The sequence below is a fragment of the Neophocaena asiaeorientalis genome, unplaced genomic scaffold (assembly GCF_003031525.2).
Source record: "Neophocaena asiaeorientalis asiaeorientalis breed wild unplaced genomic scaffold, Neophocaena_asiaeorientalis_V1.1 scaffold218, whole genome shotgun sequence".
In the NCBI taxonomy this organism is placed as follows: Eukaryota; Metazoa; Chordata; class Mammalia; order Artiodactyla; family Phocoenidae; genus Neophocaena; species Neophocaena asiaeorientalis.
This window is the reverse complement of record NW_020172818.1, coordinates 13084444-13111844: the sequence shown is the minus strand read 5'-3', so window position 1 is coordinate 13111844 and position 27401 is coordinate 13084444. Positions and strand designations below refer to the sequence as shown.

Here is a 27401-nt window from a genome sequence, read left to right as displayed (position 1 = left end):
GAATGTAAAACTTCATGAAAAGAACAGTAGACTTCATAAACGGTTTTATTGAGAGGGGATGCTCTAGTGTTGTGGTTAAGAGCACGGTCTCTGGAGCAAACTACCTGGAATGAAGCCCTAGTTCTGCTGTTTATTAGCTCACCACAGATTTGAGCCTGTCACGAATTATTGGCAAGCCTTTGAGCAAGTCATCACATCTCTCAGGGCTTACGTTTTTGTGTATCTTCCTCTTTGAAGTTAGATCGGGAGCTTGCCAAGTCCCCTTCTAACTCCAAAATCTCACCTAATTTTTTTGTATATATCTTATAAAAAATACGGTATAAAATTACCTTTGGGCATATGTGTAGCAGTAATTTCTCTAATTTTTCTTACATCACTTATACATTCAATTAATTATTAAAATCAAAGCTCACTGAATTGACTCACACGAAAAGATTACAAAATAACACAGAATATATACCTTGAATCTCACATCTCGATTTTTTTTTTTTCTTTTTACAGTTAAGGGGGAAAATAATCCTATTCTCTTTACTTTTACTTGGACACACATTGAAATTCTAGGTTCTGTGAGGTAACCTAAAAGTTTAAGTAATATAAACTTACTCTGTTCAAAGACAGTTTTACAATATGTATTTCATGTTAAACTACAAATACAAGTGTAGGTGTATGTAACAAAATATATTCTGAAACCTACATTTTGGGGAAAAGTTTAACCAAAACAGAGTAAAGGTCATATTACGGCCTTAGAACATGTGGCCATTGCCCTAGTTTCCTAAGGGTTTTGTCAAAAATCACTAAAGCTGTGGATAATTTTCAAGTGGGGATACAGTAATATAAGATGTTTAAATAGTAATTTTAGAGAAAGGAATAAACAAGGTCAAGTATTATCACGATCAGGGAACAAGAGAAATTTCATCTCTCTACCTATTTTAACTTGATTTAATTTTATAATTTTCACAACTTGCAGATGTTTAAGAAGTTAATTATTTCATTTCACCTGCTGAAAATTACAGTTGAAATATGCAATATTTTCTTTGTAACAGTGGATTAACCCTATCATATCATGTACTTTCTCTGTGCTCTGCATCTTAAACATCATTGGGAGAGTGTACTCAGCTCTTTTCAAAAGTGACTTAATCTTTTTCTGTGTGAACCAGTACTTAAAATGAAGAGTGATTGCAAATGAGAAGTGGGGGAACTTTCCTTTCTAGATGTTTTCAAAGATTAAGGTTGATTATTTAGTTCTTCATTTCTGACAAATGTGGTTTTCTTGCACAAAAGTTAGAAACAGAAGAAAAGGTAAAAGATAGAGCCAATTTAAATTATAATCAATACAGATGTCTAAAACTTTGCGGAACAATGGTAACCACTCATCACATATGGCAATTGAGCACTTGGAATGGGGCCGGTCTCAAGTGAATTAAGTATGAAAAAAAGAATATACAATATTACATTAATTTTTTAATACTGATGAAGAAATAATATTTTGCATATATTAGGTTGGATAAATTATATTAAAGTTAATTCTGCCTGCTTCTTTTTACTTTTTTTCAAGGTGGCTCTTAGAAAAATTTTAATTATAAATTTGGCTCACATTATATTTCTGTTGACTCATGCCGACCTAAAATACGAATGTCAAACCAGCACTAGTCTAAAATCTAAAACTAGTCAGGACTGAATTAGGCATCCAGAAAATATTATTTAAATAAGGTGCTATTTTTGTAAGTCCCTTACATTTGGCTAGAATTTCCTTTTACTCTTTAAGGACTCATCTGATAATGATTAAATAATTCTCAGGGTAATTACGTTTATCTTTGTTAAGCTGTAGTTTACTTCTTTTGAACACAGAAGTTTCTGGTACTCAAATATTTAATGCTACAGATATTTTGATAAAAAGGAAACTTTAATAGAAGTACTTGTATCTTTAAGTATTCTTTATACTTTTAGACAGTTGAACAATATAAAGCAATAACATCATCTTTCCAGTATTTCCTGTAGAATAAACCAGCAAGGTAATAGTTGATAATGCCATACATATCTCTTTAGCTTTGGTGAAGAAAATATTACTATTTTCTTATAATAATATTAGAAAGGTACCACATGAAACTGTCATAATCCAAACCTAAATTCCAAGTCACAACTCATTAAAAAGTATGCCAGTATAAAGCTAGGTGGATAATTTATGGGAAGAGAAAAAAATCTTATAGAATAAATACATTTCTGCACTTAGCTTACCCAAAACAAAAATCTATTTAAAGTATGTTTTTTATAAAGGTTTGATTACCACTCTATCTTATACAGTGGTGGGTACTAACTTGCTTTTGACCTTATTGTAGCTTTATTAACATGACATAACTGTTTTGGGGGTCATGCTTAGGCTTTTTTCTTATTTGCTTGTTTTGTGGGGTTTGGGGATTTTTTTTGTTTGGTCGGTTGAGTTTGGGTTTTAGTTATTTATTTATTTTTAAATAATGAGGTGCTTCATTGCAGTAGCTTGAACGGTTGATCTCTGGTAGTTGAACTAGACTGATCTCCCAGTCTTTCTTATTGTGTTGGGTGATTCTAAAGCGGTGAATGAATGCTATCTTTTTTTTTTTTTTTTTTTTTTTTTTTTTTTTAATATTTTTTTTTTTTTTTTTTATATTGCATTCCAGCAGTGGGGAAATAATGTTTTTTTTTTTTTTTTTTTTTTTTTTTGCTTTATTAACTATTGGTTTGCTCTGTTGCCTGTTCACATGCTCTTACAGATGCAACTAACTCATGAAATTTCCAACTTAAAGAATTTAGTTAAGCATGCAGAAGTGTATAATCAAGATCTTGAGGTGAGCATTTATGTTGGTATTTCTATTGATAAGGAACAAAAACTATAAAACATATATCATATGTAATTGAGCATATTTCAGAAAATAGAAGGAATTATATTCTTTAAATATCAAAGTTTTGAATTTTACTATCTATCAATTTAAACTATTAAATATAATTTCTTTTTAATTCCTTAGAATTAAAACCCAATTAAATTGTTTCATTCTCCTTTAATTGTTTTAGGATGTACTAAGTTCAAAAGTAGAGCTGCTTAGAGAAAAGGAAGACCAGATTAAGAAACTACAGAAATACATAGACTCTCAGAAGTCAGAAAGTATGGAAATGGACTTGCCATACTCATCGGTAAAAATCAGGTTTATTTTGTTATGTCATCATTTTGGCATTTGTAGTATACTGTCATCGTCATCATCGCAAATGTTTATATTGAGCCTACTGTGTGCCAGGCATTGTTCTAATTGTTCTAAATATAGTATTTTATTTAATCCTGTCAGTAACCCTATGAGAGAGGCACTATTAGTATCATTGCTATTTTATGGATAAAGAATCATAGAGAGTTAAGGATATTATCCTTTGATTGAATGTAAGTAAGTTAGAGATGAGCTTCCATTAAAAATCAGTAATTCAAAAAATTTTAATGTTTTGCAATTGTTTTATACAAGTGCAGAAGTGTATAGTCAATATCTTCAGGTAAGCACTTACCGTTGATTAGTAACTAGAACTGTAAAACATGTAATTGAGCATGATTTCATAAATTTCATTAATAGATATTAATGCATTCTCATTATAATTATGTAACTGTTTTAACAGTTTGATATTTTTCAGAGCTATAGCTGTAGGTGATTCTAGTTGGTATAAGATCATGGCATTAAATAGTATTGAATCTCATGGTGAAATTAACTTTTTTTTCCTATTTGCTTTCAATCCACCTGATTACTTCAGAAACTGTCAGTTGGATTCTAGTTTTTAACTTTTTTAAAAAGGCAACAGTTACTAGCTGGAAAGTTTAGAATACTAGTTTCTATTTTTCTTCTTTTGTTTTCATTTGAATTTTTCAGAGTACTTTTTCTTACCTTCTATTAGTACTCTTTTGCTACCTTCTATTAATGACAAGTGATTCTTTTTAAAAGTGTTCTCATTGTTCTGAGGCCCTGGGAAGAAAGCACTTTCATATCATCCTGGAGTATCTGTTGATAGAATGGCAAATAGAATTGCCCATTTTTTTTAATTGTTGTTTATTTCTTTCTCTTTATTCATCCAATTTATTTATTCATTCATGCAGGCATGTTTGCATTAATATTTTGCCAAGTACATATGGTTGAATTCATGTAAGTGCAAGTCATGTTGAAATGCCACTTCTTTCTAAAAATGAGACTGGATTTTTTTTTTTTTTTTTTTTCGTTACACGGGCCTTTCTCTGTTGTGGCCTCTCCCGTTGCTCCGGACGCGCAGGCCCAGTAGCCATGGCTCACGGGCCCAGCCACTCCGCAGCATGTGGCATCCTCCCGGACCGGGGCACAAACCCGCGTCCCCTGCATCGGCAGGCGGACTCTCAACCACTGCGCCACCAGGGAAGCCCGACTGTGGATTTTTTTTCATGTGTTTATCAGTCATTTGCATCTTCTCCTCTGTGAGTTGCCTGTTCATATCTTTTCTCTATTTTTCTATTGGATTATTTATCTTTTTCTTTTCAATTTGTGATTTAACATCCTTAATTTTAACTATTAGCTATTCATCTGTCATATTTTGCAGAGAGTAACTTAAAATAAAAATACATATCAAACTTTAAGAGGCTAGCTGAGCAACAATTGTGTTAACCTTTTTAAACAATAACAGAATTATAGTACTTCTATACAATGCTTTTATCCTTTTGAAAAATATAGCCAGAATTTTTTAAATATTTTTTTTTTGGTCACTCTGTGCCACTTGCAGGATCTTAGTTCCCTGACCAGGGATCGAACGCAGGCCCCAGCGGTAAAAGCACCGAGTCCTAACCACTAGAATGCAGGGAATTCCCTAAAATATTTTTACTATTTGAAATGTTAATTTTTTAATCTATTCCAAAAATACATTTGGCAATTCGCATATTTTAACCATTTTTGATTTGTTAGGAATAACATACATGGACGTGTTAAGTCTTTTCCAACTCTAACAAAGTTAGATTTCACAAAATCCTTTTTGTCACGTGTATAGGAAAACACTGAAGACTTAAAACAAATGAAACAGACTCTGCTTGATGCTGAAACTGTAGCTCTTGATGCCAAGAGAGAATCAGCCTTTCTCAGAAGTGAAAATCTAAAGGTGAAAGAAAAAATGGTAAGTTATTTTTGTAATATTTGTAAAAACAGTTGCAATGATCAGTACATTTCTGTGAATCTGCAGCGCTTCTCTCAATAGGAAGAACTTGCAAGTACATGCAAGCAAATGGAAAATGATATTGAGTTATATCAAAGCCAGTTGGAGGCGAAAAAGAAAATGCAAGTTGATCTGGAGAAAGAATTACAGTCTTCTTTTACTGAAATAACAAAACTCACCTCCCTTATAGATGGCAAAGTTCCAAAAGGTATTTCATCATTTCAGACTTATCTCTTTGCAAATCTGACTTTATACAGAAATGTACCTAAAAGATTTTGCAACTATATTGCAGTAATTAAAAATCCATTATTCTCTGGTGTTTTTAATAGCTTAATGTGAAGTTTTAATGTCATTTGGTATCTGTATTTATAAATGTTTCCTTGGACCTCAAACCATAAGGGTTTAAAAGTTATTTTTCAAATAAATTGAACCCAATCTTGGACAAGGTGATTAACAATTGGATGAGTTGTTTACCAACACTGGCTCTTTCTTTAATAAATTTTATATAATCTGGTTAAATAATCTAACTATGTATGTAATTTAGATTTACCCAACAACTGCAAGCTGTTTTATTTAACTTACTAAAAATTTCCTAGATTTACTGTCTAATATGGAATTGGAAAGGAAAATTACCCATCTCCAGAAAGCACTGAATAAGGAAGTCGAAGAAAATGAAGCTTTGCACAAAGAAGTTAATTTGCTCTCAGAATTGAAATCTTTACCTTCAGAAGTAGAAATGCTAAGGAAGGAGGTAAACACTTTTTTAAGCCAAGAACTCTTACCTTAAAATAAAAACCTTTGCAATAGTGCCTTAAATATTTTGCCATATTTTATTTTAAAGTACCAGCCAAGAGACTGTAAATGCCGGACTCAATTTGTTAGCAATAGAAATATAAGTCAAATTCTAAGAAAAACCATGAAATGCCTGCTACACCAGAAAGTTAGAAAACACTTTAAAATGATAGGTGAGGAATTAAAGGCACATGCTGATTGTGTTTCTACTGTCCTTCTCCATGCAATCCTTACTAGAACCAGAGATTAGAAATCAAAACTTGGAAGGTAAAGTTAAACAGGATAATATATTGTTAAAGAGATGTCACAGTAAAAATATTGCCTTTCCTCAGTCAAACCTTTGCTTAATTTCAATGTCTTGAAATTGAGGTCAGGCAGAGAAAGTTTTTTCCTGAAAATTGCTTAAGTAGATCATATATTGCTAACATAGCTAAGTTTGCTTTCTTTTCCATAGATACATGATAAATCTGAAGAGCTCTGTATAATAACATCGGAAAAAGATAAATTGTTTTCTGAAGTAGCTCATAAGGAAAGTAGAATTCAAGATTTACTTGAAGAAATTGGGAAAACTAAAAATGACCTAGCAACTTCCCAGTTGAATTATGAAAGCACTGATCAAGAATTCCAAGATGTTAAAAATCATCATATTGAATTTGAGCAAAAGCATAAGATGGTCCTTGAAGAGAATGCAAAATTGAAACAGGAAATAGGAAATCTCTCTAAAGAAGCTCAGGAACTTGGTTTAAATTTGGATGCTTTGAAGACAGAGGTTGGTACAAGACACCCTCTAGGGAAATGATCTTTAGTCTTAATGGGGTTTGGCTTCCATGTGTACGTCGCAGAATGCTCTGCTTTTCACATTTACTTTTTCTTATCTTAAAGCTCTCTCACAAAACCCAAGAACTTCAGCAGAAAACAACTGAGAATCAAAAAAGGTTAAAAGAAGTGGAAGAGCTGAAGCAACAATTAGAAAGTAGAGATTCTAGGCTGCACACTGTAGAAAAGGAGAAAACACTGCTTACTGAGAAACTTCAACAAACCTTAGTAGAAGTAAAAACCTTAACCCAAGAAAAGGCTGATCAAAAACAACTCCAAGAGAGCCTGCAAATTGAGAGGGACCAACTCAAAACTGACATTCAGGATACTATAAACATGGTAAGGTTTTGACTGATTAAACTTTGAAATCTCAGAGCCTCTTTAAAAACATTACAGGAGCCATCATTTATTATTTATGATCAAGCAATAGCTATAAAATTATTTTCATTGTTTCACATTCTAATGGAAATTATTTTCTATTTCTCTGACAAAGAATATAGACACCCAGGAACAACTACGAAATGCTCTTGAGTCTTTGAAACAACACCAAGAAACGATTAACACACTGAAAATGAAAATTTCTGAGGAAACTTCCAAGAATTTGCATATAGAGGACAACTTAGGAGAAACTGAGGATGAATTTCAGGAGAAGGTAAGGGGTGTTTCTGTTCAAAGTTTTTATATGCTTGTATATGAGCTTTCTCCTTAACCTCAAACACTTAAGGGCAGAACAGTAATCTCAATCTTACTTATTATTCACAGTGGTAATAGCTCAGAGTAATTTACACGCGTAAGTCTCATGTCTTTGAAATAACTGCCAATATAACTGCTTACAATCAATTTGAAAAGGAAAAGACAAAAAAATACTAGTTCGGACTTTGAGCTGATACTTTTCTAAGGCCTATTGTAATTTACACATCTTTAAAAGCCCCTCTGAATCCTAAGAATGTAAGAAAGATTCAGTGCTTATTATTAATTATGGCTAAAATATTTGTTTTATGTTGGATTTTGTATACTATATTTGTTTAGAGTTTGCTATAGAATCAATGTATGTATCGTATTTGTGTCTATTTTTAGGGTTTGGACCATAATTTTACTATTAGGTGCTTAAATCTTGCCTTAATAATTCATTCTAGGTAAAATGGTTCATTTTGTCCTGAGACCTTAGGAGAAAAACTACTTAACTAGTTATTCAATTATATATAAGAAAAACTAGGATGCTAATGGTGACTTTTTAAAGGGAGGTGTATTAGTCTGCTAAGGCTGCCATAACAAAATATCACAGACTGCTTGTAAGCTATATGTTTATCTTCTTTGCAGAAATGTCTGTTCAGGTTTTTCCCATTTTTAAATTGGTTTATTGTTGTTGTTGAGTTGTAAGAGTTCTGTGTATTTTTCTGGTTGTTAAACCTTTATCAGTTATACGATTTGCCAGTATTTCCTCCCATTTCATAGGTTGCCTTTTCATTCTGCTGATTTTGTCCTTTTTTGCACAGAAGCTTTAAATTTTGATATAGTCTAATTAGCTTCTTTTTTCCCCCTTTACCCAGGCACACAATATTCCTGCCTTGGAAAATGAGCTTTCTCTTCTCTCTCCCTATTATTGAGTCCTTCTCTCCTAGAAAAGCATTTTCACTTCCACTATTATCTTGTGTTCTCAGCTTATCTATAATTTGGATCAACCATGGGCCAAAGGTTCTTGACCTTGATTTGAAATTTATAACTTCTACTTTCACAGGGGGAAGGTTTTTTGAACAGTTTTTTTTTAGAATAAGATACAACAATGTATAGTTGCTTTTAAACAAATGAAAAATGCAATCATAGGGCCCCATGAGAAGGAAACAGTAGAGGAGAAGTGAGGGAAAGGAAGAGTTATACTCACTGGGACCAACTGGCTCCTGTAGTATTATGTTCATGCTAGAAGTGTCCATGGTGATAAAAGAGTCTGATGGGATTCTCTGGGGCCATTCTGTTCATTAGAGATCTTGAAACCTGGGCTGGAAGTCTGAGATCACCTTGTTCTTGTGATAACCTTGCTCATGCTGGAATCACCCATGTAGATAAAAGAGTGGGTCTGGGAATTTCCTGGGGCCCTCTGTTCATCTGGGTACCACAGAACTCCATTAAGTAGGTCTATCAGGAATCCCTTGGAGTACCCGTTTTCAGTCCTGCTTGATGTGTCTCTTTGGAAATGCAATTTCTCTAGTGTGTCTCAACAGAAATTAGATTTTACTCATAACCATGGTAGCTGAAATACTTCCTAGGCTGAGTTCAGTTTTGAAATGTACCTTGGGCATCATTATAGAATACTTCCTCTCCATCTGCTTTGTCTTTGTCTATATTCCTTTGTTTAGGGGTAAAGATGCAGGCTTCTGAATTATAATATCTGACAAACTGCTCCCAAAGCCTATATGTTCCCCACCTCGTGTATTGGGTTGGCCAAAAAGTTCATTTGATTTTAAGTAAAAATAAAAGACACATTTTTCATTTTCACCAAGAAATGTATTGAACAATGTATTCATTGACCAAACGAACTTTTTGGCCAACCCAGTAGTTAGCTGTGTGTGCACCATTGTCAGAAGCTCATGAATATTGCCAACACTAAGAGGTTAACTAAACAAAATATGGTTTGTCCATATCCACTTTAGAGAATAGAGCAACTACTAAAAATACTAATTTGAAGATTACATAGCAGTATGGGAAACTGCATATGATCTAAGTGAAAAAGAAAAGCTAAATTGAATCCTATATATGTAAATTAATTATGATGGCTATGTTTTAAAAAAAGTTAATGGAGAAAACTGGAATGAAATATTTTAGAACTCTAATAGTGGTTGTGTTGGTGACACTGGATGACATTTTTTTCTCTTTATTTTTCAAATTTTTTTTCTAATGTTACTTATAGATTACTATAAAAACTTTTTAAAACATATGTGGCCAGTATGGAACTGAATGTATTTATTGGGCTGCTATAAGGTTATATAGTGACACTCTAATTTCATGCCAACAATTGTAATGTCAGTCTTTATCTCCTTTTACCAAGGAGTTCACATTTTAAGTTACCTTTGGTTAAGACTTATTTATGGATAAATGAATTTATATAACATGCTTTTCTTAAGCAGTAAATGAAAATTGTATATTAAGAAAAGATGAATTATGCTATTATAATGTGAGATATATTTCTACCAAAATTATTTTGCCCTCTACATGTAATAAAGCTCCAGCTTTGGTGAGTATGACTACCTCTGAAAATAAAGATTAATTGGGAATAGGGGCTAGGGAATGATTTCCAGCTTTTAAGGAAAAAAATAAAGTGATAGAGTTCAAGGCGGCTTACTTTTTCATAAAGTCAGGTTAACCCATCATACGTGAAGATAATTGTTAATTATCTATAGCTGTCCAGGTGGTTCTTATCAGTGAACAGGCACAAGAGCACACACTCTGGAGCCAGACTATTGGATTCAAAATCTGGTTATTCTTCCCTGGGTGACCTGGGGCAAGTGACCTATCCTCCCTGGTATTGTTTCCTCATCCGTCAAATGGAGATAATACTAGTACCTACCTCATATGGTTATAGTGATGATTAAACGTGTCAATATATCAAAAGAGTGCCTAGTACATAATAAGTAATATATGTTGGCTATTTTTATTATTATTAAAATTATTATTAACTAAGAAATTCTTTAATGTATTTATATTTTAGATGGTTGGCATAGATAAAAAACAAAATTTGGAAGCCAGAAAAACCCAAGCACTGATTGCAGATGTTGAGGATAATGAGCTAATTGAGCAACAGAGAAAGATATCTTCTTTAATACAGGAGAAAAATGAACTGCAACAAATGTTAGAGAGTATTACAGCAGAAAAGGAACAACTGAAGACTGACCTAAGGGAAAGCATTGAAATGGTAGGATTTAGCACTGTATACTTAGCAATACAGTTTTGTCTTTGTACATTTTAGATTTTTCCAACTTTATTGAGGTATAATTTACATGCAATAAATGTATCTGATGCAAGAGCACAGTCTGATGACTTTTGACAAATGTCTCTACTTGTGTACCTTCCACCTCAGTCAAGATATGGAATATTTCCATCACCCCAAAAAGTTCCCTTGAGTTCTGATCTATTTGATCCTAATCTTACTCTCTGCCCCATATAGTCACTGTCCTTTTTTTTTTTTACCTTAATCACTTAATCACATTGTTTTCACTTGCCTTTCCCTTCTAGAATGTCATACAAATAGAATCACACAGCATAGACTCTTCTGTGTCTTCTTTCTTCTCTCCTGCTTATCGCTGGGTAGTGTTCCATCATATGAACAGGCCACAATTTGTTTAGACTTTATCCTATTGGTAGAAATTTAAGTTATCTCCACTATTTGGCTATTTTGAATAAAGATGCTATAAACATTCATATACAGATCTTTCTGTGAACATATTTTTTTTTTTTATTTCTCTAGGGTAACTATCTAAATGGAATAGCTGGCTCATAGGTAGATGTATATTTAACTTGATGAAAATTTCCTAGACTGATTTCCAAAGTAGTTTGTACCATTTTACATTCCCATCAGCAAATTAAGAGAATACTGAGGGCTCCACGTCCTCACCAACACTTCATAGTATCAGTGTTTTTAATTTTGGCCATTCTATTGGGTGTGTACCTTATTGTTTTCACTTGCCTTTCCCTAATGACTAAAGATATTGAGCATCTGTTCATGCTTATTAGCATGAAATGGCTTATTGGCCATTGTGTATCTTTCTATAAATTATCTGTTGTCTCAGTGATGTGTTATAGATTTCAGTGCACAGGTCTTTTCCATATTTTGTTAAAGTTGTTCCTAAATGTTTCTCTTCTATTTACGCTGTTGTAATTTTTTTATTTCACTTTTAGTTATTTGTTGTTAATGTTTGCCAATATTTTCAAACCTACTTTATTTTTTGTTTCTAAATTTAGGGACAATATAATGTGTCTAGATTGAAATTAATATTTTGAGAAGTTTGCTATGGATCACAGTAGAACCTGACCTTTTGTGCAGTTTTCCATGTTCCTTGGGATTGTCTGTTTGGTTAAAATTGCTGAATGTAAATAAGAATACAGACAAAAGTCATATTTGTTTCTCAGTCTCTGGCTTGTGATGTTTTTGTGATATTGATACTTGAGAAAGTCACTGTTTAAGCTTAATAACTAGGATTAACCCACTTTATGCTAGCAAAGGATGCTGCCATTTTGAGCTTGCTATTAAGCAATGTATAAAACCAAAGTCATGGGCTTCCCTAGTGGTGCAGTGGTTGAGAGTCCTCCTGCCGATGCAGGGGACACGGGTTCATGCCCCGGTCTGGGAAGATCCCACATGCCGCGGAGCGGCTGGGCCCATGAGCCATGGCCGCTGAGCCTGCGCCTCTGGAGCCTATGCTCCGCAACAGGAGAGACCACAACAGTGAGAGGCCCGCGTACCGCAAAAAAAAAAAAAACAAAGTCATTCCAGCATATGAAAAGCCCATAACCATATACACACACACACATATATATATATATATATATATATGTCTCATATATCATCTGTTGTCAACAAAAGCTTAGAAAGTCTCTTTTGGCTTAGGGGTAGAAAATGAGCAAACCTCTCATGACAGAATACAAAATCCAGTTCTAATTCTCATGATAAGAATGTAAGATGAGCAATAAAGAAACAGTATTAAAAAAGCAGATTCTTGACCTTTATATGATTAAGTTAAGACTCTTTTTTTAATTAGTCTTTTCCAACGTAGTTTGCCATGATTTCTTCTTCATTTTCAGGCTAAGGCAAATGCTGATTTTTACCTGATTTCATAAATGTAAGCTAGTATTTTAATCTCAGCTTTTTTTTAAATTCTAGACCATTGAAAACCAGGAAGAATTAAGAATTCTTGGAAATGAACTTAAAAAGCAACAGGAGATAGTTGCACAAGAAAAGAGCCATACCATAAAGAAAGAAGAAGAGCTTTCTAGGACCTGTGAAAAACTGGCAGAAGTTGAAGAAAAGCTGAAGGAAAAGGTGATTTTTTAAGTTATATTCCTGGTCATTTTTTCTGACTAAACTTTTTTTTTTTTTTTTTTTGTAATAAATTTGGTTCCAGCAGACCTAAATTCCAGAAATAATACATACCTTGCCAATGAACAGATCTTAGTGCTAATATTTTGGACAATTTCAACTCCTACTGAGATGTTAACTAACATCCTTTGTGAGGATTATATTTTTTTAGTCTTTAAATGAGAGAGGGGGCCTTCATTCATCTAAACGAATCATTTGATATATTCATTCATCAAGTACTATACATTCATACAGTACCACCATGGGCCAGGCACTGTTCTGGGCTCTTGAGATACATTAGTCAACAAAACAAAGATTATGCCCTTATAGAGATATATTAGTTATTCTCTAAAATGTAAAATTTATCTCTACAGTTGGCCCTCCATATCTGCACATTCTGCATCCATGGATTCAACCAACCACTGATCAAAAATATTCAGGGGAAAAAAATTCCAGAAAATTCCAAAATGTATAACGTGAATTTTGCCACACACAGGCAACTATTTACATAGTATTTACAACTATTTACATAGCATTTATATTGTATTCAGTATTATAAGTAATCTAGAGATGAGTTAAAGTATACTGGAGGGTGTGCTTAGGTTATATGCAGATACTATGTCATTTTATATAAGGGACTTGAACATCCACCAATTCTGGTATCCACAGGGATTCATGGATACCAGGGGATGACTGTATTACCATCTCTTAGATATTTACAATAAGGTGCTATTGTAAAATTTATAGAAGAGCTAAGACCCTTGTAACAATTGTACTCCCCAAGTAATTCTAAAATGCACCCACCGAGATCTTTCTGTATATTCTAGTAGTAGTGCCACATGCATTATAGATAATATATTGTGATTTCCATTGTGCTTCTGTATTTTTTTTTCCTAATGTGGGTTCTCTTAATTCTTATCCTTTTTACTATAACTTAACTGAATATATTAAAACCTTACATCTATTTCATATTCCTCCTAAATAAGTGAAATCAGTAAATTTATGTAAAAGTTAATGCCTCATTGTTTGTTTGGGCCACCCCATATGGACCTTATTGGGAATGAAAGTAAATTATTCAAGTTTTTAGGAGAAGTGGAATTATAGTTACTTGGCAGTTATATCTGCATATTTAGTCTCTTTTTAAATTTTTCTCATTTTCACTTTACTTCTTTGATTAACCTAGTGACACTCTGTTAGTTTCCTAGGGTTTCTGTATCAAATTACCATAAACTTGATGGCTTTAAACAACAGAAATTTATTTTTTCACAATTCTGGCTCTTAGAAGTTCAAAATCAAGATGCTGGTGACCAAGCTCCCTCTGAAGGCTCTAAGGAAGAATCCTTTCTTGCCTCTTCCTGTCCTTGACTCCCAGCTGTCCGTGGTACCCTTGGCTTGTAGCTGCATCTCTCCAATCTCTGCCTCCATCTACCTATGACCTTCTCTGTGTCTCTGTGTATCATTTTCTGTCTCTTATAAGGACCCTCTCATTGGATTTAGGGCCCACCTTAACCCAGGAATATTTCTTCTCAGTCCTTAAGTAATTACATCTGCAAAAACCCTATTTTCAAAGAAGATCACATTCTCAGAGTATGGACAGACTTGAATTTGGGGTGGGACCCTATTTGACCCACTGTAAGCACTATCTAAAAGGTTACTTTACTTTTAGTGTTACTTGTCTGTTTATACTGGAGTAGTAGGCAGGGCTATGATAATGATTATTTCAGTTTGGCAAAGTACATTTTACATAAGAATTTTAGGAGGATATAGACAAAATGGTAATTATAAAAACTATATTTCTTAAGAGCCAACAACTCCAAGAAAAACAGCAACAACTTCTTAGTGTACAAGAAGAGATGACCGAGATTCAGAAAAAGATGAATGAGATGGAAAATTTAAAGAATGAACTAAAGAACCAAGAATTAACATTGGAACATATAAAAATTGAGAGGCTAGAGTTGGTTCAGAAACTTCATGAAAATTCTGAGGAAATGAAATTCATAACCAAAGAAAGAAATGATCTAAAGGAATTACAGGAGTCATTTGAAATAGAAAGAAATAAGCTTAAAGGACACATAAGAGAAATTGAAGCTACAGTAAGTCATACCCTTTTCTTTCATCTATTAAATGTTTCTTTAAAAACTGAGTCAGTTGGAAAGGGGGAGGCAATGTTGGGATGATGTTATTACAATTATTCTTTAAATTTAACTTGCTAATAAAGGGTCTAGAAACAAAAGAAGAACTAAAAGTGGCCCACATGCTTCTAAAAGAGCACCAAGAAACTGTTGAAGAACTAAGAAGGAACATTTGTGAGAAGACAGCTCAAATAATAAATATTCAGAAGAACTTAGAAAAATCCAATACTGAATTGCAAGAAAAGGTTTGTCTTTTCTTCCTTTGCTCCTTGTCCACTCTTCCTTTCTTTCTCTGAAAGAAAAATAAGCAGTAGGTAGTGACTGAGTTATGGTTCATTCATTTATTGGGTAGTAGTTGTTGAGTGTCTAATGTAGCAGGTACAGTCCTGGATTATAGAAATAAAATGGGAACAAGGTGGACAAAAATCTCTGTGATCATAGAACTTACTTTGTAGTGGAAAGAGTTCTCAATAAATAAGCAATCAAATGAACAGGATAATTTTAGATAATAGCAAATGCTATGAAGAAAATGAAACATTGGGGTAACTGGACCAACCTATGTTAAAAGCCTACTATGTGCCAAGCATTGAGACTGTGGATATGAATAAGACATGGTTCTTTTTCCCCAATATAGGCATATAAAAAAATCTCTCAATTCCAGTATGATAAATGCAGAAATATGCTATGCAAAGCTACGTGGTACCACTAGTGATCATGGAAAGGGGGAATCAATCTGTACACATAACAAATTTGTGAAGTAGCATTAGAATTCATCTGAGAATGAGGGCCATTCATTTATTGAGATCGAATCTGCTCAATTCTGATTTTTCTCCTGTTGCATTTGGGAACTGGTATAGAAATGAAGCATGCAACTGACCAGATTGATAATTTGTTGGTAAAGTGTACTGTGGATGTAAGCTGGGGATAAAAAACAATTATGACAGACTATTACTAGCAGAAAAGTCATGAATAATAGCTTGAGTAGGAATCAAGAGAAAATGAATAAATAGGAGTTTGCGGTCCATGGTAGGCCATGAAGGTTCAAAATCACTTTCATTGCTACGGAAAGTAGCCTCATCTTTTCCCTTTAAAAAATTATGATAACACTCTCTAGATAGTAACCTTGGTATTTTATGAATATCATAAGGTCCCAGTGCTTCATGAGGAACAGGAGCTACTTGCTAATGTGAAAGAAGTCAGTGATATTCAGGAAACAATGGATGAACCAGAGCTATTGAAAGAACAATCCAAAACCAAGGATTCAAAAACACTGGCAAGTGTAGAAATGGAAAGTCTCAGGTTGACTGAAAAACTTCAAGAAAGTCACGAAGAAATAAAATCTCTCACTAAGGAAAGAGACGATCTTAAAATGACAAAAGAAGCACTTCAGGTTGAATGTGACCAACTGAAAGAAGAAATTAGAGAAACTTTGACTAAAGTAAGTTTCATCCTTTCCTCCCATTTTAATAAGTGTTTAATAAATAACTCTTTGGGAAAAATGACATTTGTAATGTTCCTACCAACTTTCTTTAAATGTCACTTAATTATGAAGTGACTGGAAACAGAACAACTAAAAATTGCTCATAAATACTAAGAAACTATGGAAAATGAGTTGTTTTCTTAAATATTCAAAATGATTTAGAAAAAGCAGTGTTAAATTACAGGAAAGGAAAAAGTCAAAAACACTGTTTTCTTCCCTTGTTTAAACCTATTTCCCCAGCATCCCATAACGCATTACCATCTTCCTCACTGATCCAGTCAGAAATCTGGGAATCATTCCTACTACTATCCCTCCCTCCCCACTCACTCTGTAATACAAGAACAAAACCTTGTTGATTTTAAGGTGTGTACCTGTGTGTGAAATCCTCCCACTCTTTTCTCCATATTGCTGATACCCTAATCCAAGTCACAGTTACCTCTCTCTGGCTTTGTGCAATAGCATCCTACCTGGTCTCCCCATTCATATCATACTTCTCTAATTCATTCCCCTTTCTGGCCCACGTGATCTTTTCTTCTTAAAACCTTTTAATAACTTCTCATTGCTCTTGAAATACACACCAGCGTGCTTCTTCACGTGACCTTTGAGACCCTAGATCCCAGACCTTGCGGGTTTCTAGCCCTGTTTCATCTCACTCTTCCTCCTGCTTATTGTGCTCCAGCAACTCTAGTCTGTTGCTCTTCTGCATCTCATGGCTTTCAGATGTTCTGGTCTCCCTTCCTGTAGTATTTCCATAGTCCTCTTTGCCTAACAAGTGCTCTCATCTTTTAGATCTCCACTGAAGCTTTCCATCCCCTAGGAAGCCCTTCCTAAGCACTCACAATAGGTTAGGTTTGCCACTGGTAGCCTGAAAGAACCCAGCACCTCTGTTTGGTAAGATCTGGTATAATATGTATCTTTCCTTCTAAAGTGCGTAAGTCTCAAAAAGGCAGATCGTGTAAAGTGTCATTTCCCATTTCATCTCCAATCTCTAATAGGATACTGACAACACAATGAGTACTCAATAAATGTGTTAAATATCTGAACAATGGAAGAGTGGGTGAGTGGAAATATTGTTCTGTAAATGAGCTGTTGAATCCCTGACTTAATTGTTTTAGAAAGTATCCTTGTTTCTTTTCCCCTAAAATAAAAGAAAGTATCTCTGGGCACCAACTGTATTGTTTTATGATCCTCTTAAGATTCAAGCATCTCAAGAGGAACAGTCCTTCCATATGAAAGAAAAAGACAATGAGACTAAGAAAATAATGAGTGAGATGGAGCAATTGAAGGAGCAATTCAAAGTCAAAGACTCAGCACTACTAAGACTAGAAATGGAAAAGCTTGAGTGGTCTGAGAGACTTCAAGAAAGTCATGATGAAGTGAAATCTATAGCTAAGGAGAGAGATGACCTACAGAGGCTACAAGAAGTTCTTCAATCTGAAAGGAACCAACTCCAAGAAAACATAAGAGAAATGGCAGCTAAAGTAGGTTTCATCCTTTTTCGTGTGTGTGTGCTTAGTATTCTGTAAGCAAATATCTTGGTAAAAACTAAACCTTTGGGGAAAGGAATTAGTTACAGTGTAATGGTTATAGCGTTTTCATAAATTTCTTGCAATTTCCTTTAATAATGAAGCACCTAGAAACCAAAGAGGAACTTGAAGTTGCTCATTGTCGCCTAAGAGAACAGGAGGAAACTATTGGTAAATTGAGAGTGGATCTTTCAGAGAGGGAAACTGAAATATCAAGCATTCAACAGGAATTAGAAACAACAAATGATGAATTACAGAAAAAGGTAAATTGGGAGTAAAGGAACAGTGGGAGAAAACTTAAGGGAGGTAGCTAACTGGATTACAAAGACTACTGTTTACCTCCTAAATTGTTTTAGAAAGCATACTGGATTTTTTTCCTTAAAAAATATACATACACATATATATATACATATATAAACACACGTTTTTATGTGTGCGCGCACATAAGTATATTTTTGGCTATTATCTTATTTTATTATTATTTTTAAGACCCAAGAGCTTCATGAGAAACAGAAACAATTGATTACCATAAAAGAAAGCAGTGAAACTCAGGAAAAAATGAGTGAACTGGAACAGTTAAAGGAACATCTCAAAGCCAAAGATTCATCACTACAAAGAATAGAAAGCGAGAGGCTCAAGTTGACTGAGAAACTTCAGGCAAGTCAAGAAGAAATAAAAACCATAATTAAGGAAAGAGATGATCTGGAAAGGGTGCAGGAAGTCCTTCAAAAGGAAAGAGACCAACTCAAAGAAAACATTAAAGAAATTGTAGCTGAAGTAAGTTTCCCTCTTATAATGTTTTTGGATATAAAAATAGTGTTAAAGTGATGATGATGTTCACTACTAAGTTTGATTAATTTTCCTCCAATCATAAAGGGACAGAAAATCAAAGAGGAACTAAAAGCTACTTACATTCTTCTGAAGGAGTACCAAGAAACCATTAATACAAGGAATAGTTCAGAGAAGACAGATCAAGGAGCAAATATTCAGAGAGACTTAGAAATTTCAGATACTGAATTACAGGCAAAGGTAGGTCTTGTTAAGTTGAAAAATGACATCTGATTATTGTGTTCGTCATATCCCTTACGGAAGAAAATAATACATATGTTAGACTAAAATGTAAAGATGATTACCTTAATTTTAGAGACAGTTCTTTTTCATAAAATTTTCCGTCTATGTCATAACTTGTTTTATGATTTTCTCAGATTCAAGAACTTCAAGAAGAAGAACATCAACTTCTTAAGATGAAAGATGTCAGTGAGACTCAGGAAAAAATATGTGAAATGGGAAACTTGAAGAAGCAACTTGAGGCCCAAAAGTCAACCCTGGAACATACAGAATTGGAGAACATAAGGTTAACTCAGAGACTCCATGAAAATCTTGAAGAAGTAAGATCTGTTACAAAAGAAAGAGATGACCTTAGGAGTGTGGAGGAGACTCTCAAAGTAGAGATAGACCAGCTCAAGGAAAACCTAAGAGAAACCACAATTAGAGTGAGTTACCATCTTTCCCCCAACTAGTAAATACAACATCGTGTCCTAAAAGAGCCATGATTGATAGAGTTGGTGAGGTTGTAAAATTGGTCCAATCTTGGGGAAGGCTGGAGGGATGGATATATGATAATATCTTCCAAAGTTTTCAATAAGTGTATGCATTGACCCAAAAAGTCCAGTTATTGCTGTTTATCCCACACACATTAGCACAACTGTGCAGATATTTGTACAAGTTGCAATAACAAAGTAAAGCAAACCCCAAAACAGGAAAAATTCTAACTGTCCATTAGTAGAGACTGGTTGAATCCATACAGCACATTCAGACCATGGAATACCAACCCACAGGTAAAGAATAAGACAGAGCTGATTTGGAAGTATCCTGATAGAGAGAAGCGTTACGTTATACAGAGTAGTGTATCTAGAATATATTGACATCTAAAAGTCAGTTAGAGGGTGAGAACTGGGAGGCCTAAGGAGGGGGGAATTTTTACTTCTTACCCTGTACCTTTCTACACACGGTTGAATTGTATTATTCTGAACGTACTATTTTTCTTTCTCTAATGATAAAGGACTTGGAAAATCAAGAGGAACTAAGAATTGCCCAAATGAATCTGAAAGAGCACCAAGAAACCATCGATAAACTCAGAGGAATTGTTTCAGAGAAGACAGATGAAATATCAAATATTCAAAAGGCTTTAGAAAACACAAATACTGCCTTAAAAGCACAGGTATTTCTACTAATATCTAAGTAACTGAGAGTTTGAATCAAGTCTTTTGTGTTATGAAACAGGATATCAGTTAGCCTAATATACATAGAGACTTACGTATTCAATTTAGAAACTATTAGCTTTTTCTCTATATCTATCTATATCCTAACTTATTGTATGATTATCTCAAGATCCAAGAACTTCAGGAGAAGGAACGTCAACTTCTTAAGGTAAAAAATGATCTCAGGGAAAATGCATATCAAACAGAGCAGTTGAAGAAGCAATTAGAGGCCCAGAATTCATCCCTGGAAAGCATAGAAACAGAGAAGTTAAGGTTGACTCAGAAACTTCAAGAAAACCTCGAAGAAATAAAATCTGTTACTAAGGAAAGAGATGACCTAAGAAGAATGGAGCGAACCCTCAAAATGGAGCAAGACCAGCTCAGTGAAATCCTCAGAGAAACAAAAGCTAAAGTAAGTTATGCTCGTTCCTCTTCCCAGCGAGTTAATGTGATGTTTTCCTTACATCAGTGAACCCTTCTTTGAAATGAGTGGTACTTTTGGTGAGAAGTAACAGGATACAGCCTTTTAGGCAGGCAATTTGGTATTATTTTTGAAAATTTTAAATTCTGTAACCAGCATTTTCTTCATGGACTTTACATGTACACTTACTCAATTTTTAAGGTAAAGAAAAATATGTATGTGTGTGTATATTCATAACACACACACACATATACCATAAGGTTGTTCATTATAGCAATTTGTGATAAAAAATAGGAAATAACCTAAATGTCTATCACAAGGAAACTGGGTAGATATAAGCAATATGTCAGGATACGTGCAACCCTTAAAAAAATGAAATAGATTTGAATGTTCTAATTTGGAAGCTCAAAATAACGCTTAGGGGAAAATGCAAGTTGTAGAATAGTATGTGTATAGCATGTTTACCTCTGCAAAATAGGAGTACATTGTGGGGAGGTGAGGACAGGGGAAGGGGAAGCCGATAACTTAGAAAGAAATAAGAAATGTATTATTTTTACTAAGAAAATGTATCACTTTCATTAAAAAGAAAATACTAGTTAACATTAAGCTGTGTCATTGGTTTTTAATTTTTTCTAATAATAAAGGACCTTGGAAAACAAGAGGAACTAAGAATTGCTCACGTGCATCTGAAAGATCACCAGGAAATTATTGATAAACTCAGAAGGATTGTTTGTGAGAAGACAGAAGAAATATCAAATATGCAAATGGATTTAGAAAATTCAAATGCTAAATTACAAGAAAAGGTATTGAGGGTGTCATGGCGCTTATATGTTTGGATACCTGATTTATTCCTAGAGTAAAAAGTAATGCCTAAAATCCCTGAGGGATGTAATATGCTTTAGCCACGTTAGAAAACAGCTTGGTAGCTTTTACTAGCACTGAACCATATACCTGCCTGTGGCCCAGCATTTCCACTCCTTGGCTATGTACCTAAGAGAAGAAAGTGCACACTTCCACGTAAAGACATACAAGAGTGTTCACAGCAACTTCAGTCACAATTGCAAAACACTGAAAACAACCCAAATGCCTATCAACAGGAGAACGGATAAATACATTGTGATTTATAAGTTTAAAAGCAGGCAAACTGATCTGGGATGAAAAAGGTCAGAATAGTGGTTTGTTCTAGGAAGGGGCACATAGGAACCTTATGGTAAGGTAAGTAAGTGTTCTGTATTAATTCTGAGTTGTATTTTAATCTGAGTTGTAGTTACATAGCTGTATACATATGTCAAGGGTAGTTGAGCCATATACACATAAGATTAGTGTGTAGTTATGTAAATTACACCACAAAAAAAAAGTAAATCCTGTATGGAATTACAAAGAATATTAATGAGTGACATAGAAAAACTGTCTTAATCGGCTTAGAAACTATTCTTTATCCTTCCCTAAGAAGCCATCTAATCCTAACGTTACGATTATCTTAAGGTCCAAGAACTTAAAGCAAATGAACATCAACTTTTTAAGTTAAAAGAAGAGGTTAGTGAGACACAGAAAAAAATGTGTGGCCTAGAGCGACTGAAGAAAGAATTCAAGGCCCAAAGTTTAACTCTGGATAAAATAGAAATGGAGAACTTAAATTTGGCTCAGAAACTTCATGAAAACCTTGAAGAAATGAAATCTGTAATGAAAGAAAGAGATAACCTAAGGAGAGTAGAAGAGACTCTGAAACTGGAGAGAGACCTACTCAAGGCAGACCTGCAAGAAGCCATAGCTAGAGTGAGTTGTGCTCTTTCTTCCTGTCAAGTAAACATGTTTTTACTGTAAGAAGTTTGAAAATAAGTGATACTGTTGGTGAAAATTTGAATGTTATAACCTTTTAGGGAAGCAGTTTGACAATAGCATTTTAAAAATTATCAACATATACATTTGCTACAGCACTTTTGTAGAAATTCATCCTACCAATATATTCACATATCTGGACAGAAATACAGCAGCATTCACTACAACATTGTTTGTGATGAACAAAATCAGAAACAATCCAAGTATCTACCAGTAAGGCACTGGCTAAGTGGTGTTCGTCTGTATAGTAGAAAACTAAGCATAAGAATGGGACACTCTTTATGTGATACTGATTTAGAAAGATGTCCAAGTGGTATGAAATTTGAAAAATAAGTGGCAGAGTTCAGCGTGTGACAGGACTGCGATGGGTGAGGCTAGGGACAGGCACTTGGACTTTATGTCCTTCTGTACTGTTCTAATTTGGGGGTGGCATGGAGGTTGTTTTTAACTATGAACATGTGTTTTTTAAGATTTTGTTTAACTAGTTCATTGTTAAGAAAAGGTAATGTGCCTTTATATCTTACTTCTCAATTTCTTCTAATAACAAAGGATCTGGAAACACAAGAGCAACTAAAAATTGCCCATATGCATTTGAAAGAACACCAAGAAACTATTGATAAATTCAGAGAGAGAGTTTCAGAAAAGGCACCTCAGATTTCAAATATTCAGAAGGATTTAAATAAATCAAAAGACGAATTACCGAGAAAGGTATGTGTTGTTCTGTTCTTTGGGGGAATAACTGTGCCCAAAATTACTTATGGAATGAGAAAGGACATAGATACAGATATGTCAATATAGATATATATGTACATGCACTATACTATATGTACATATACATATAGACACTATTTTCCTTTCTTTAAGGAATTCTGTTCGCATTCTAACTTGTTTTGTAATTATGTCAAGATACCAGAACTTCAGAGAAAAGAGCTTCAACTTGTTAGAATGGAAGAAGATGTCAATAAAACTCATAAAAAAGTGAATGAAATGGAACAATTGAAGAAGCAATTTGATGCCCAAAATTTATCTGTGCAAAACGTGGCAATGGATAACTTACACTTAACCAAGAAACTGTATGAAAGCCTTGAAGAAATAAGAATTGTAGCTAAGGAAAGAGATGAGCTAAAGAGAATAAAAGAGTCTCTCAAAATGGAAAGAGACCAATTCAGAGAAACATTGAGAGAAATGATAGCTAGAGAGAGTTCAGAATCTTCCCCTATCTAGTAGCTATTTGTAAGAATCAAGCTTTCTTGGAAAGGGTAACAGTGTTTTGTTTTATATTTCCTGGAAACGTCTACAAACAGTAAAGAATAATGAGGGAAACTATTAATTATAATTTTTCACACAAATAGAAAATACAGTTTTAAAAGAAGCCAAAATGATGTTATTAAAATATTACCCCTTTTTTTTTTTTTGGTAAGAACATTTTTTTTAATTGAAGTATAGTTGATGTACAATATTATACATTACAGGTGTACAATATAGTGATCCACGATTTTTAAAGGTTATACTCCATTTATAGTTATTATAAAATATTGCCTATTCCCCATGTCATGCAGTATATCCGGGTAGCTTATTTCATACGTAATAGTTTGGTACCTCTTAATCCCCTACCCCTATATTGTCCCTTCCCCCTTCCCTCTCCCCACTGGTAACCACTGGCTTGTTCTCTATATCTGTGAGTCTGCTGCTTTTTTGTTACATTCACTCGTTTGTTATATTTTTTAGATTCTACATGTAAGTGATATCATACAGTATTTGTCTTTCTCTGTCTGACTTATTTCACTTAGCATATTACCCTAGATGTCCATCCATGTTGTTGCAAATGGGAAATTTTCATTCTTTTCTATGGCTGAGTAGTATTCCATTGTGTATGTGTATGTGTATATATATATACACCACATCTTCTTTACCCGTTCATCTGTTGATGGACACTTGGGTTGCTTCGATATCTGGGCAATTGTAAATAATGTTGCTATAAACATTAGGGTGCATGTATCTTTTCGAATTAATGTTTTTGTTTTTCAGAAAATACCTTTTTTTTTTTTTTAACTTTTTATTTTCTATTGGAGTATAGCCGATTAACAATGTTGTGATACTTTCAGGTGCACAGCAAAGGGACTCAGCCATACATGTGCATGTATCCATTCTCCCCCAAACTCCCCTCCCAATTCTTTAATTTTAAGAAAAAAATTATTAAATAAAGCAGACAATTTTCTTCAGTGTATTTTTTAAAAGGGTTTTTAAACCAGGAAATAACATTATTCTCAGTGGAGAAATATTTGTAAAAGATTAAATATCTCATTTCTCTACCTCTACACGATAGAGTTTTAAACATAGGCTCTTGTTAGTGAAGTTAGAAGGAAGAAAAGCAAGATGAGTATAAAAAAGGAAGTTCTACTAATATGTCTATTTATAGATATTCAGAATCATATATCTTAAAGAACTGAACTGAATCCCTCTATAAAATTCAGACAAATAAGAAATTGTATGAAATCTATAAAAATCTTATTTTCATATTTCATTCTCATGTTCATCATTATCTCATAGTAAAGAAATAATAAAATGGAAAGCAATACCATTTGTAATCTCAGTAGAAATTTCAGACAGTTGGAAATCATCTTTATGTGGGCTCTTAACTAAATTTATAGACTTCATTCAACAAATATTTATTGAACAATGTTTTATTTTGCACTTTTAATCAGAAATACAAAATATAAACAGGATATGAATTTTCTGTTCCAAGGTGCTGGAAAGAATATATGAACAGGGCTTGGAACACCATAGGTAGTATACTTGGTTTTGCTAGCATATATGAGTTGGCAGCAGTGATTCTAAGACAGAGATTTAGAAGAGTAGGAACCAGAGATATATCTAAAATCCAATTTGCAACTATAGATAGTAAAGCAACAAATCCTATCTTCAAAAAATATGTGAAGGTTTTCCAATGAGTTGAGGTCACTTTTTCCAGTGAGTTGAGGTCACTCAGCATAAGACTTAGTGTTACTATTATTCATTTTCTGAGCATTTTTAACATTGCTTTTGAGTTACATGTGTGATATTTAATTCCATTATTGCAAAGATATAAAAATGTAATCAAAGTATATGATTAGACATTGTATGTTAACATAGTTACAGCTGAAGTCTTGCTTATTTCTTTGTATCAAAGCAGAATCAACAGAACCACGAAGAGGTAGTAAAATATGAAAAAAAATTACTGTGTGATGGAAACCAACACCTTATAGAAAGCCTGAGAGAAAAGTGCTTCAGGATAAAAGTAAGTGCTCTCCTGTTAATATTACAAATGATTATTTGTAATACCCTTCCAAAGGCCTAATGTGGAATGAATAGATAATGCTCAATATTTTTCTAAACTTTATAATCTAGTACAAGTATGTATATGTGTACATATATACGTGCATACACCACACACAGAAAACAGAGGAGTTTGTAATTTTCAGGCCTCACTGGAAAGGTGATATTTGAGCAAATACCTGAAAAAGGTAAAGGATCAAGCCACACAGGTATACAGGGAAAAAGCAGTATAAGCAGAGGGAACAGCAAGTAGAAAGCTTCTGAGACAGAAGCCTGCCTGGTGGGTTCCAGGAACATCAAGAAGGAGGATAGCCAGTTAGAAGTGAGGTCAGGAGTTAATGGGGAAGAGGCAGGCTGTGAGGCCTTAAGCGGACTTTGGGTTTTACTGTGAGTAAGATGGAGAATCCCTTGGACAATTTTGAGTACAGAGAGACATGATCTGAGTTACATTTTAAAGGAATGTTATTGAAAATGAGTGGAAGCAGGAGGACCATTTGAAAGACTAATTTCAGTAATCCAGGCAAGGGTGATGGTGGCTCAGCCCAAAGAGGTAGCAGCAGAACTGGTGAGAACTGTTTGGATTCTGAATACATACTGAGGGTAAAGCCAACAGGATTTACTCTCACCCCTATTAGAATGCAAAGTCCCTAAAAACTTTTTTGTGTTGGTTATGGCTATATCACTTAGAAAACTTCCTGACAGGAATCAGCATTCAGTATGTGTTTCTTAAAAGTACAAATGAATGACCATACAATGCTGCTCCATGCCATAATGTGATTCATTCTAAGACTAAAGGAAGAATCCCCCCTCCAACATCCCACATTACTGAACATCTATCTAGCTTTTCCTTAAATTCTAAAAAAGAGAGCTCGTTCTTGTCAGAAGCCCCTTTTATAATTTAACACCCTGAACTAAACATGTTATTTATTACATGACTGTAGCAACTTGAACTTAATGTGTTCTTCCACCTGTACTCTGACCAAGGGGTCACTTGCCTGGCCTCTCGTCATTTGTGTTGATGGGCCTAGGCTCATTGAGTGTCTTCCACATGCAGGCACTGTACTGGGTGCTTTACCTCATGAGATGGGTTTTATTGTTCCATTTATAAACAAACAAACTGAGGCTCAGAGAGGAAGTTTTGTGGTTACCCAAGGTCACATAGGTAGTAAATTAGTAGAATCAGGGTTTGAAACCAGGTCTGACAAAATGAAACTTGGGCATAGAAGCATTTTTACAAATATAATTTTATTTCCTTTAAACTATAATGTCTATATATTTTATAGATTGCATAGATATAGATATTATTTAATATTTGATCCCCAAGGAAACTTTGTGGCAATTATTGTAGTCTTCATTTTGTAGTGGTGAAAATGACTCAGTGTTTCCTCAGTCAGCAAGTGGCAGAGCTAGAACCTGAACACAAACTCTGATAAAAGGTTAGAAAACTTAGATTCTAGGCAGATGATAGAAATATGTGAAGAGGCTCCACCAAGTTGACATATATAACTGGTTTGATTCTTAGTCACATATCTGCTCACTTACACTGCCTTCTGTACATAGAGGCCAGCATTCAGCCT

General features: G+C 34.1%; 1 protein-coding gene across 2 annotated transcripts in view; it reads left to right on the top strand.

Moving 5' to 3' along the window:
* Positions 1–27401, top strand: part of CENPE (centromere protein E) — a 72057-nt gene that overhangs the window by 21783 nt on the left and 22873 nt on the right. The window contains exons 17-39 of one of the 2 annotated variants that reach the window (XM_024741786.1): positions 2748–2822; positions 3046–3165; positions 5014–5136; positions 5218–5383; positions 5772–5926; positions 6422–6736; positions 6850–7122; positions 7277–7435; positions 10487–10690; positions 12656–12814; positions 14653–14943; positions 15069–15227; positions 16130–16420; positions 17659–17943; positions 18093–18251; positions 18478–18765; positions 19194–19481; positions 20051–20209; positions 21315–21473; positions 22156–22446; positions 23059–23217; positions 23416–23707; positions 25683–25786. In XM_024741786.1, the coding sequence (XP_024597554.1) occupies positions 2748–2822; positions 3046–3165; positions 5014–5136; positions 5218–5383; positions 5772–5926; positions 6422–6736; positions 6850–7122; positions 7277–7435; positions 10487–10690; positions 12656–12814; positions 14653–14943; positions 15069–15227; positions 16130–16420; positions 17659–17943; positions 18093–18251; positions 18478–18765; positions 19194–19481; positions 20051–20209; positions 21315–21473; positions 22156–22446; positions 23059–23217; positions 23416–23707; positions 25683–25786 (4674 nt within the window). Of the gene's footprint in view, positions 1–2747; positions 2823–3045; positions 3166–5013; positions 5137–5217; positions 5384–5771; positions 5927–6421; positions 6737–6849; positions 7123–7276; positions 7436–10486; positions 10691–12655; positions 12815–14652; positions 14944–15068; positions 15228–16129; positions 16421–17658; positions 17944–18092; positions 18252–18477; positions 18766–19193; positions 19482–20050; positions 20210–21314; positions 21474–22155; positions 22447–23058; positions 23218–23415; positions 23708–25678; positions 25787–27401 lie in introns of both variants that reach the window. The other variant, XM_024741787.1, reaches the window with a different exon arrangement.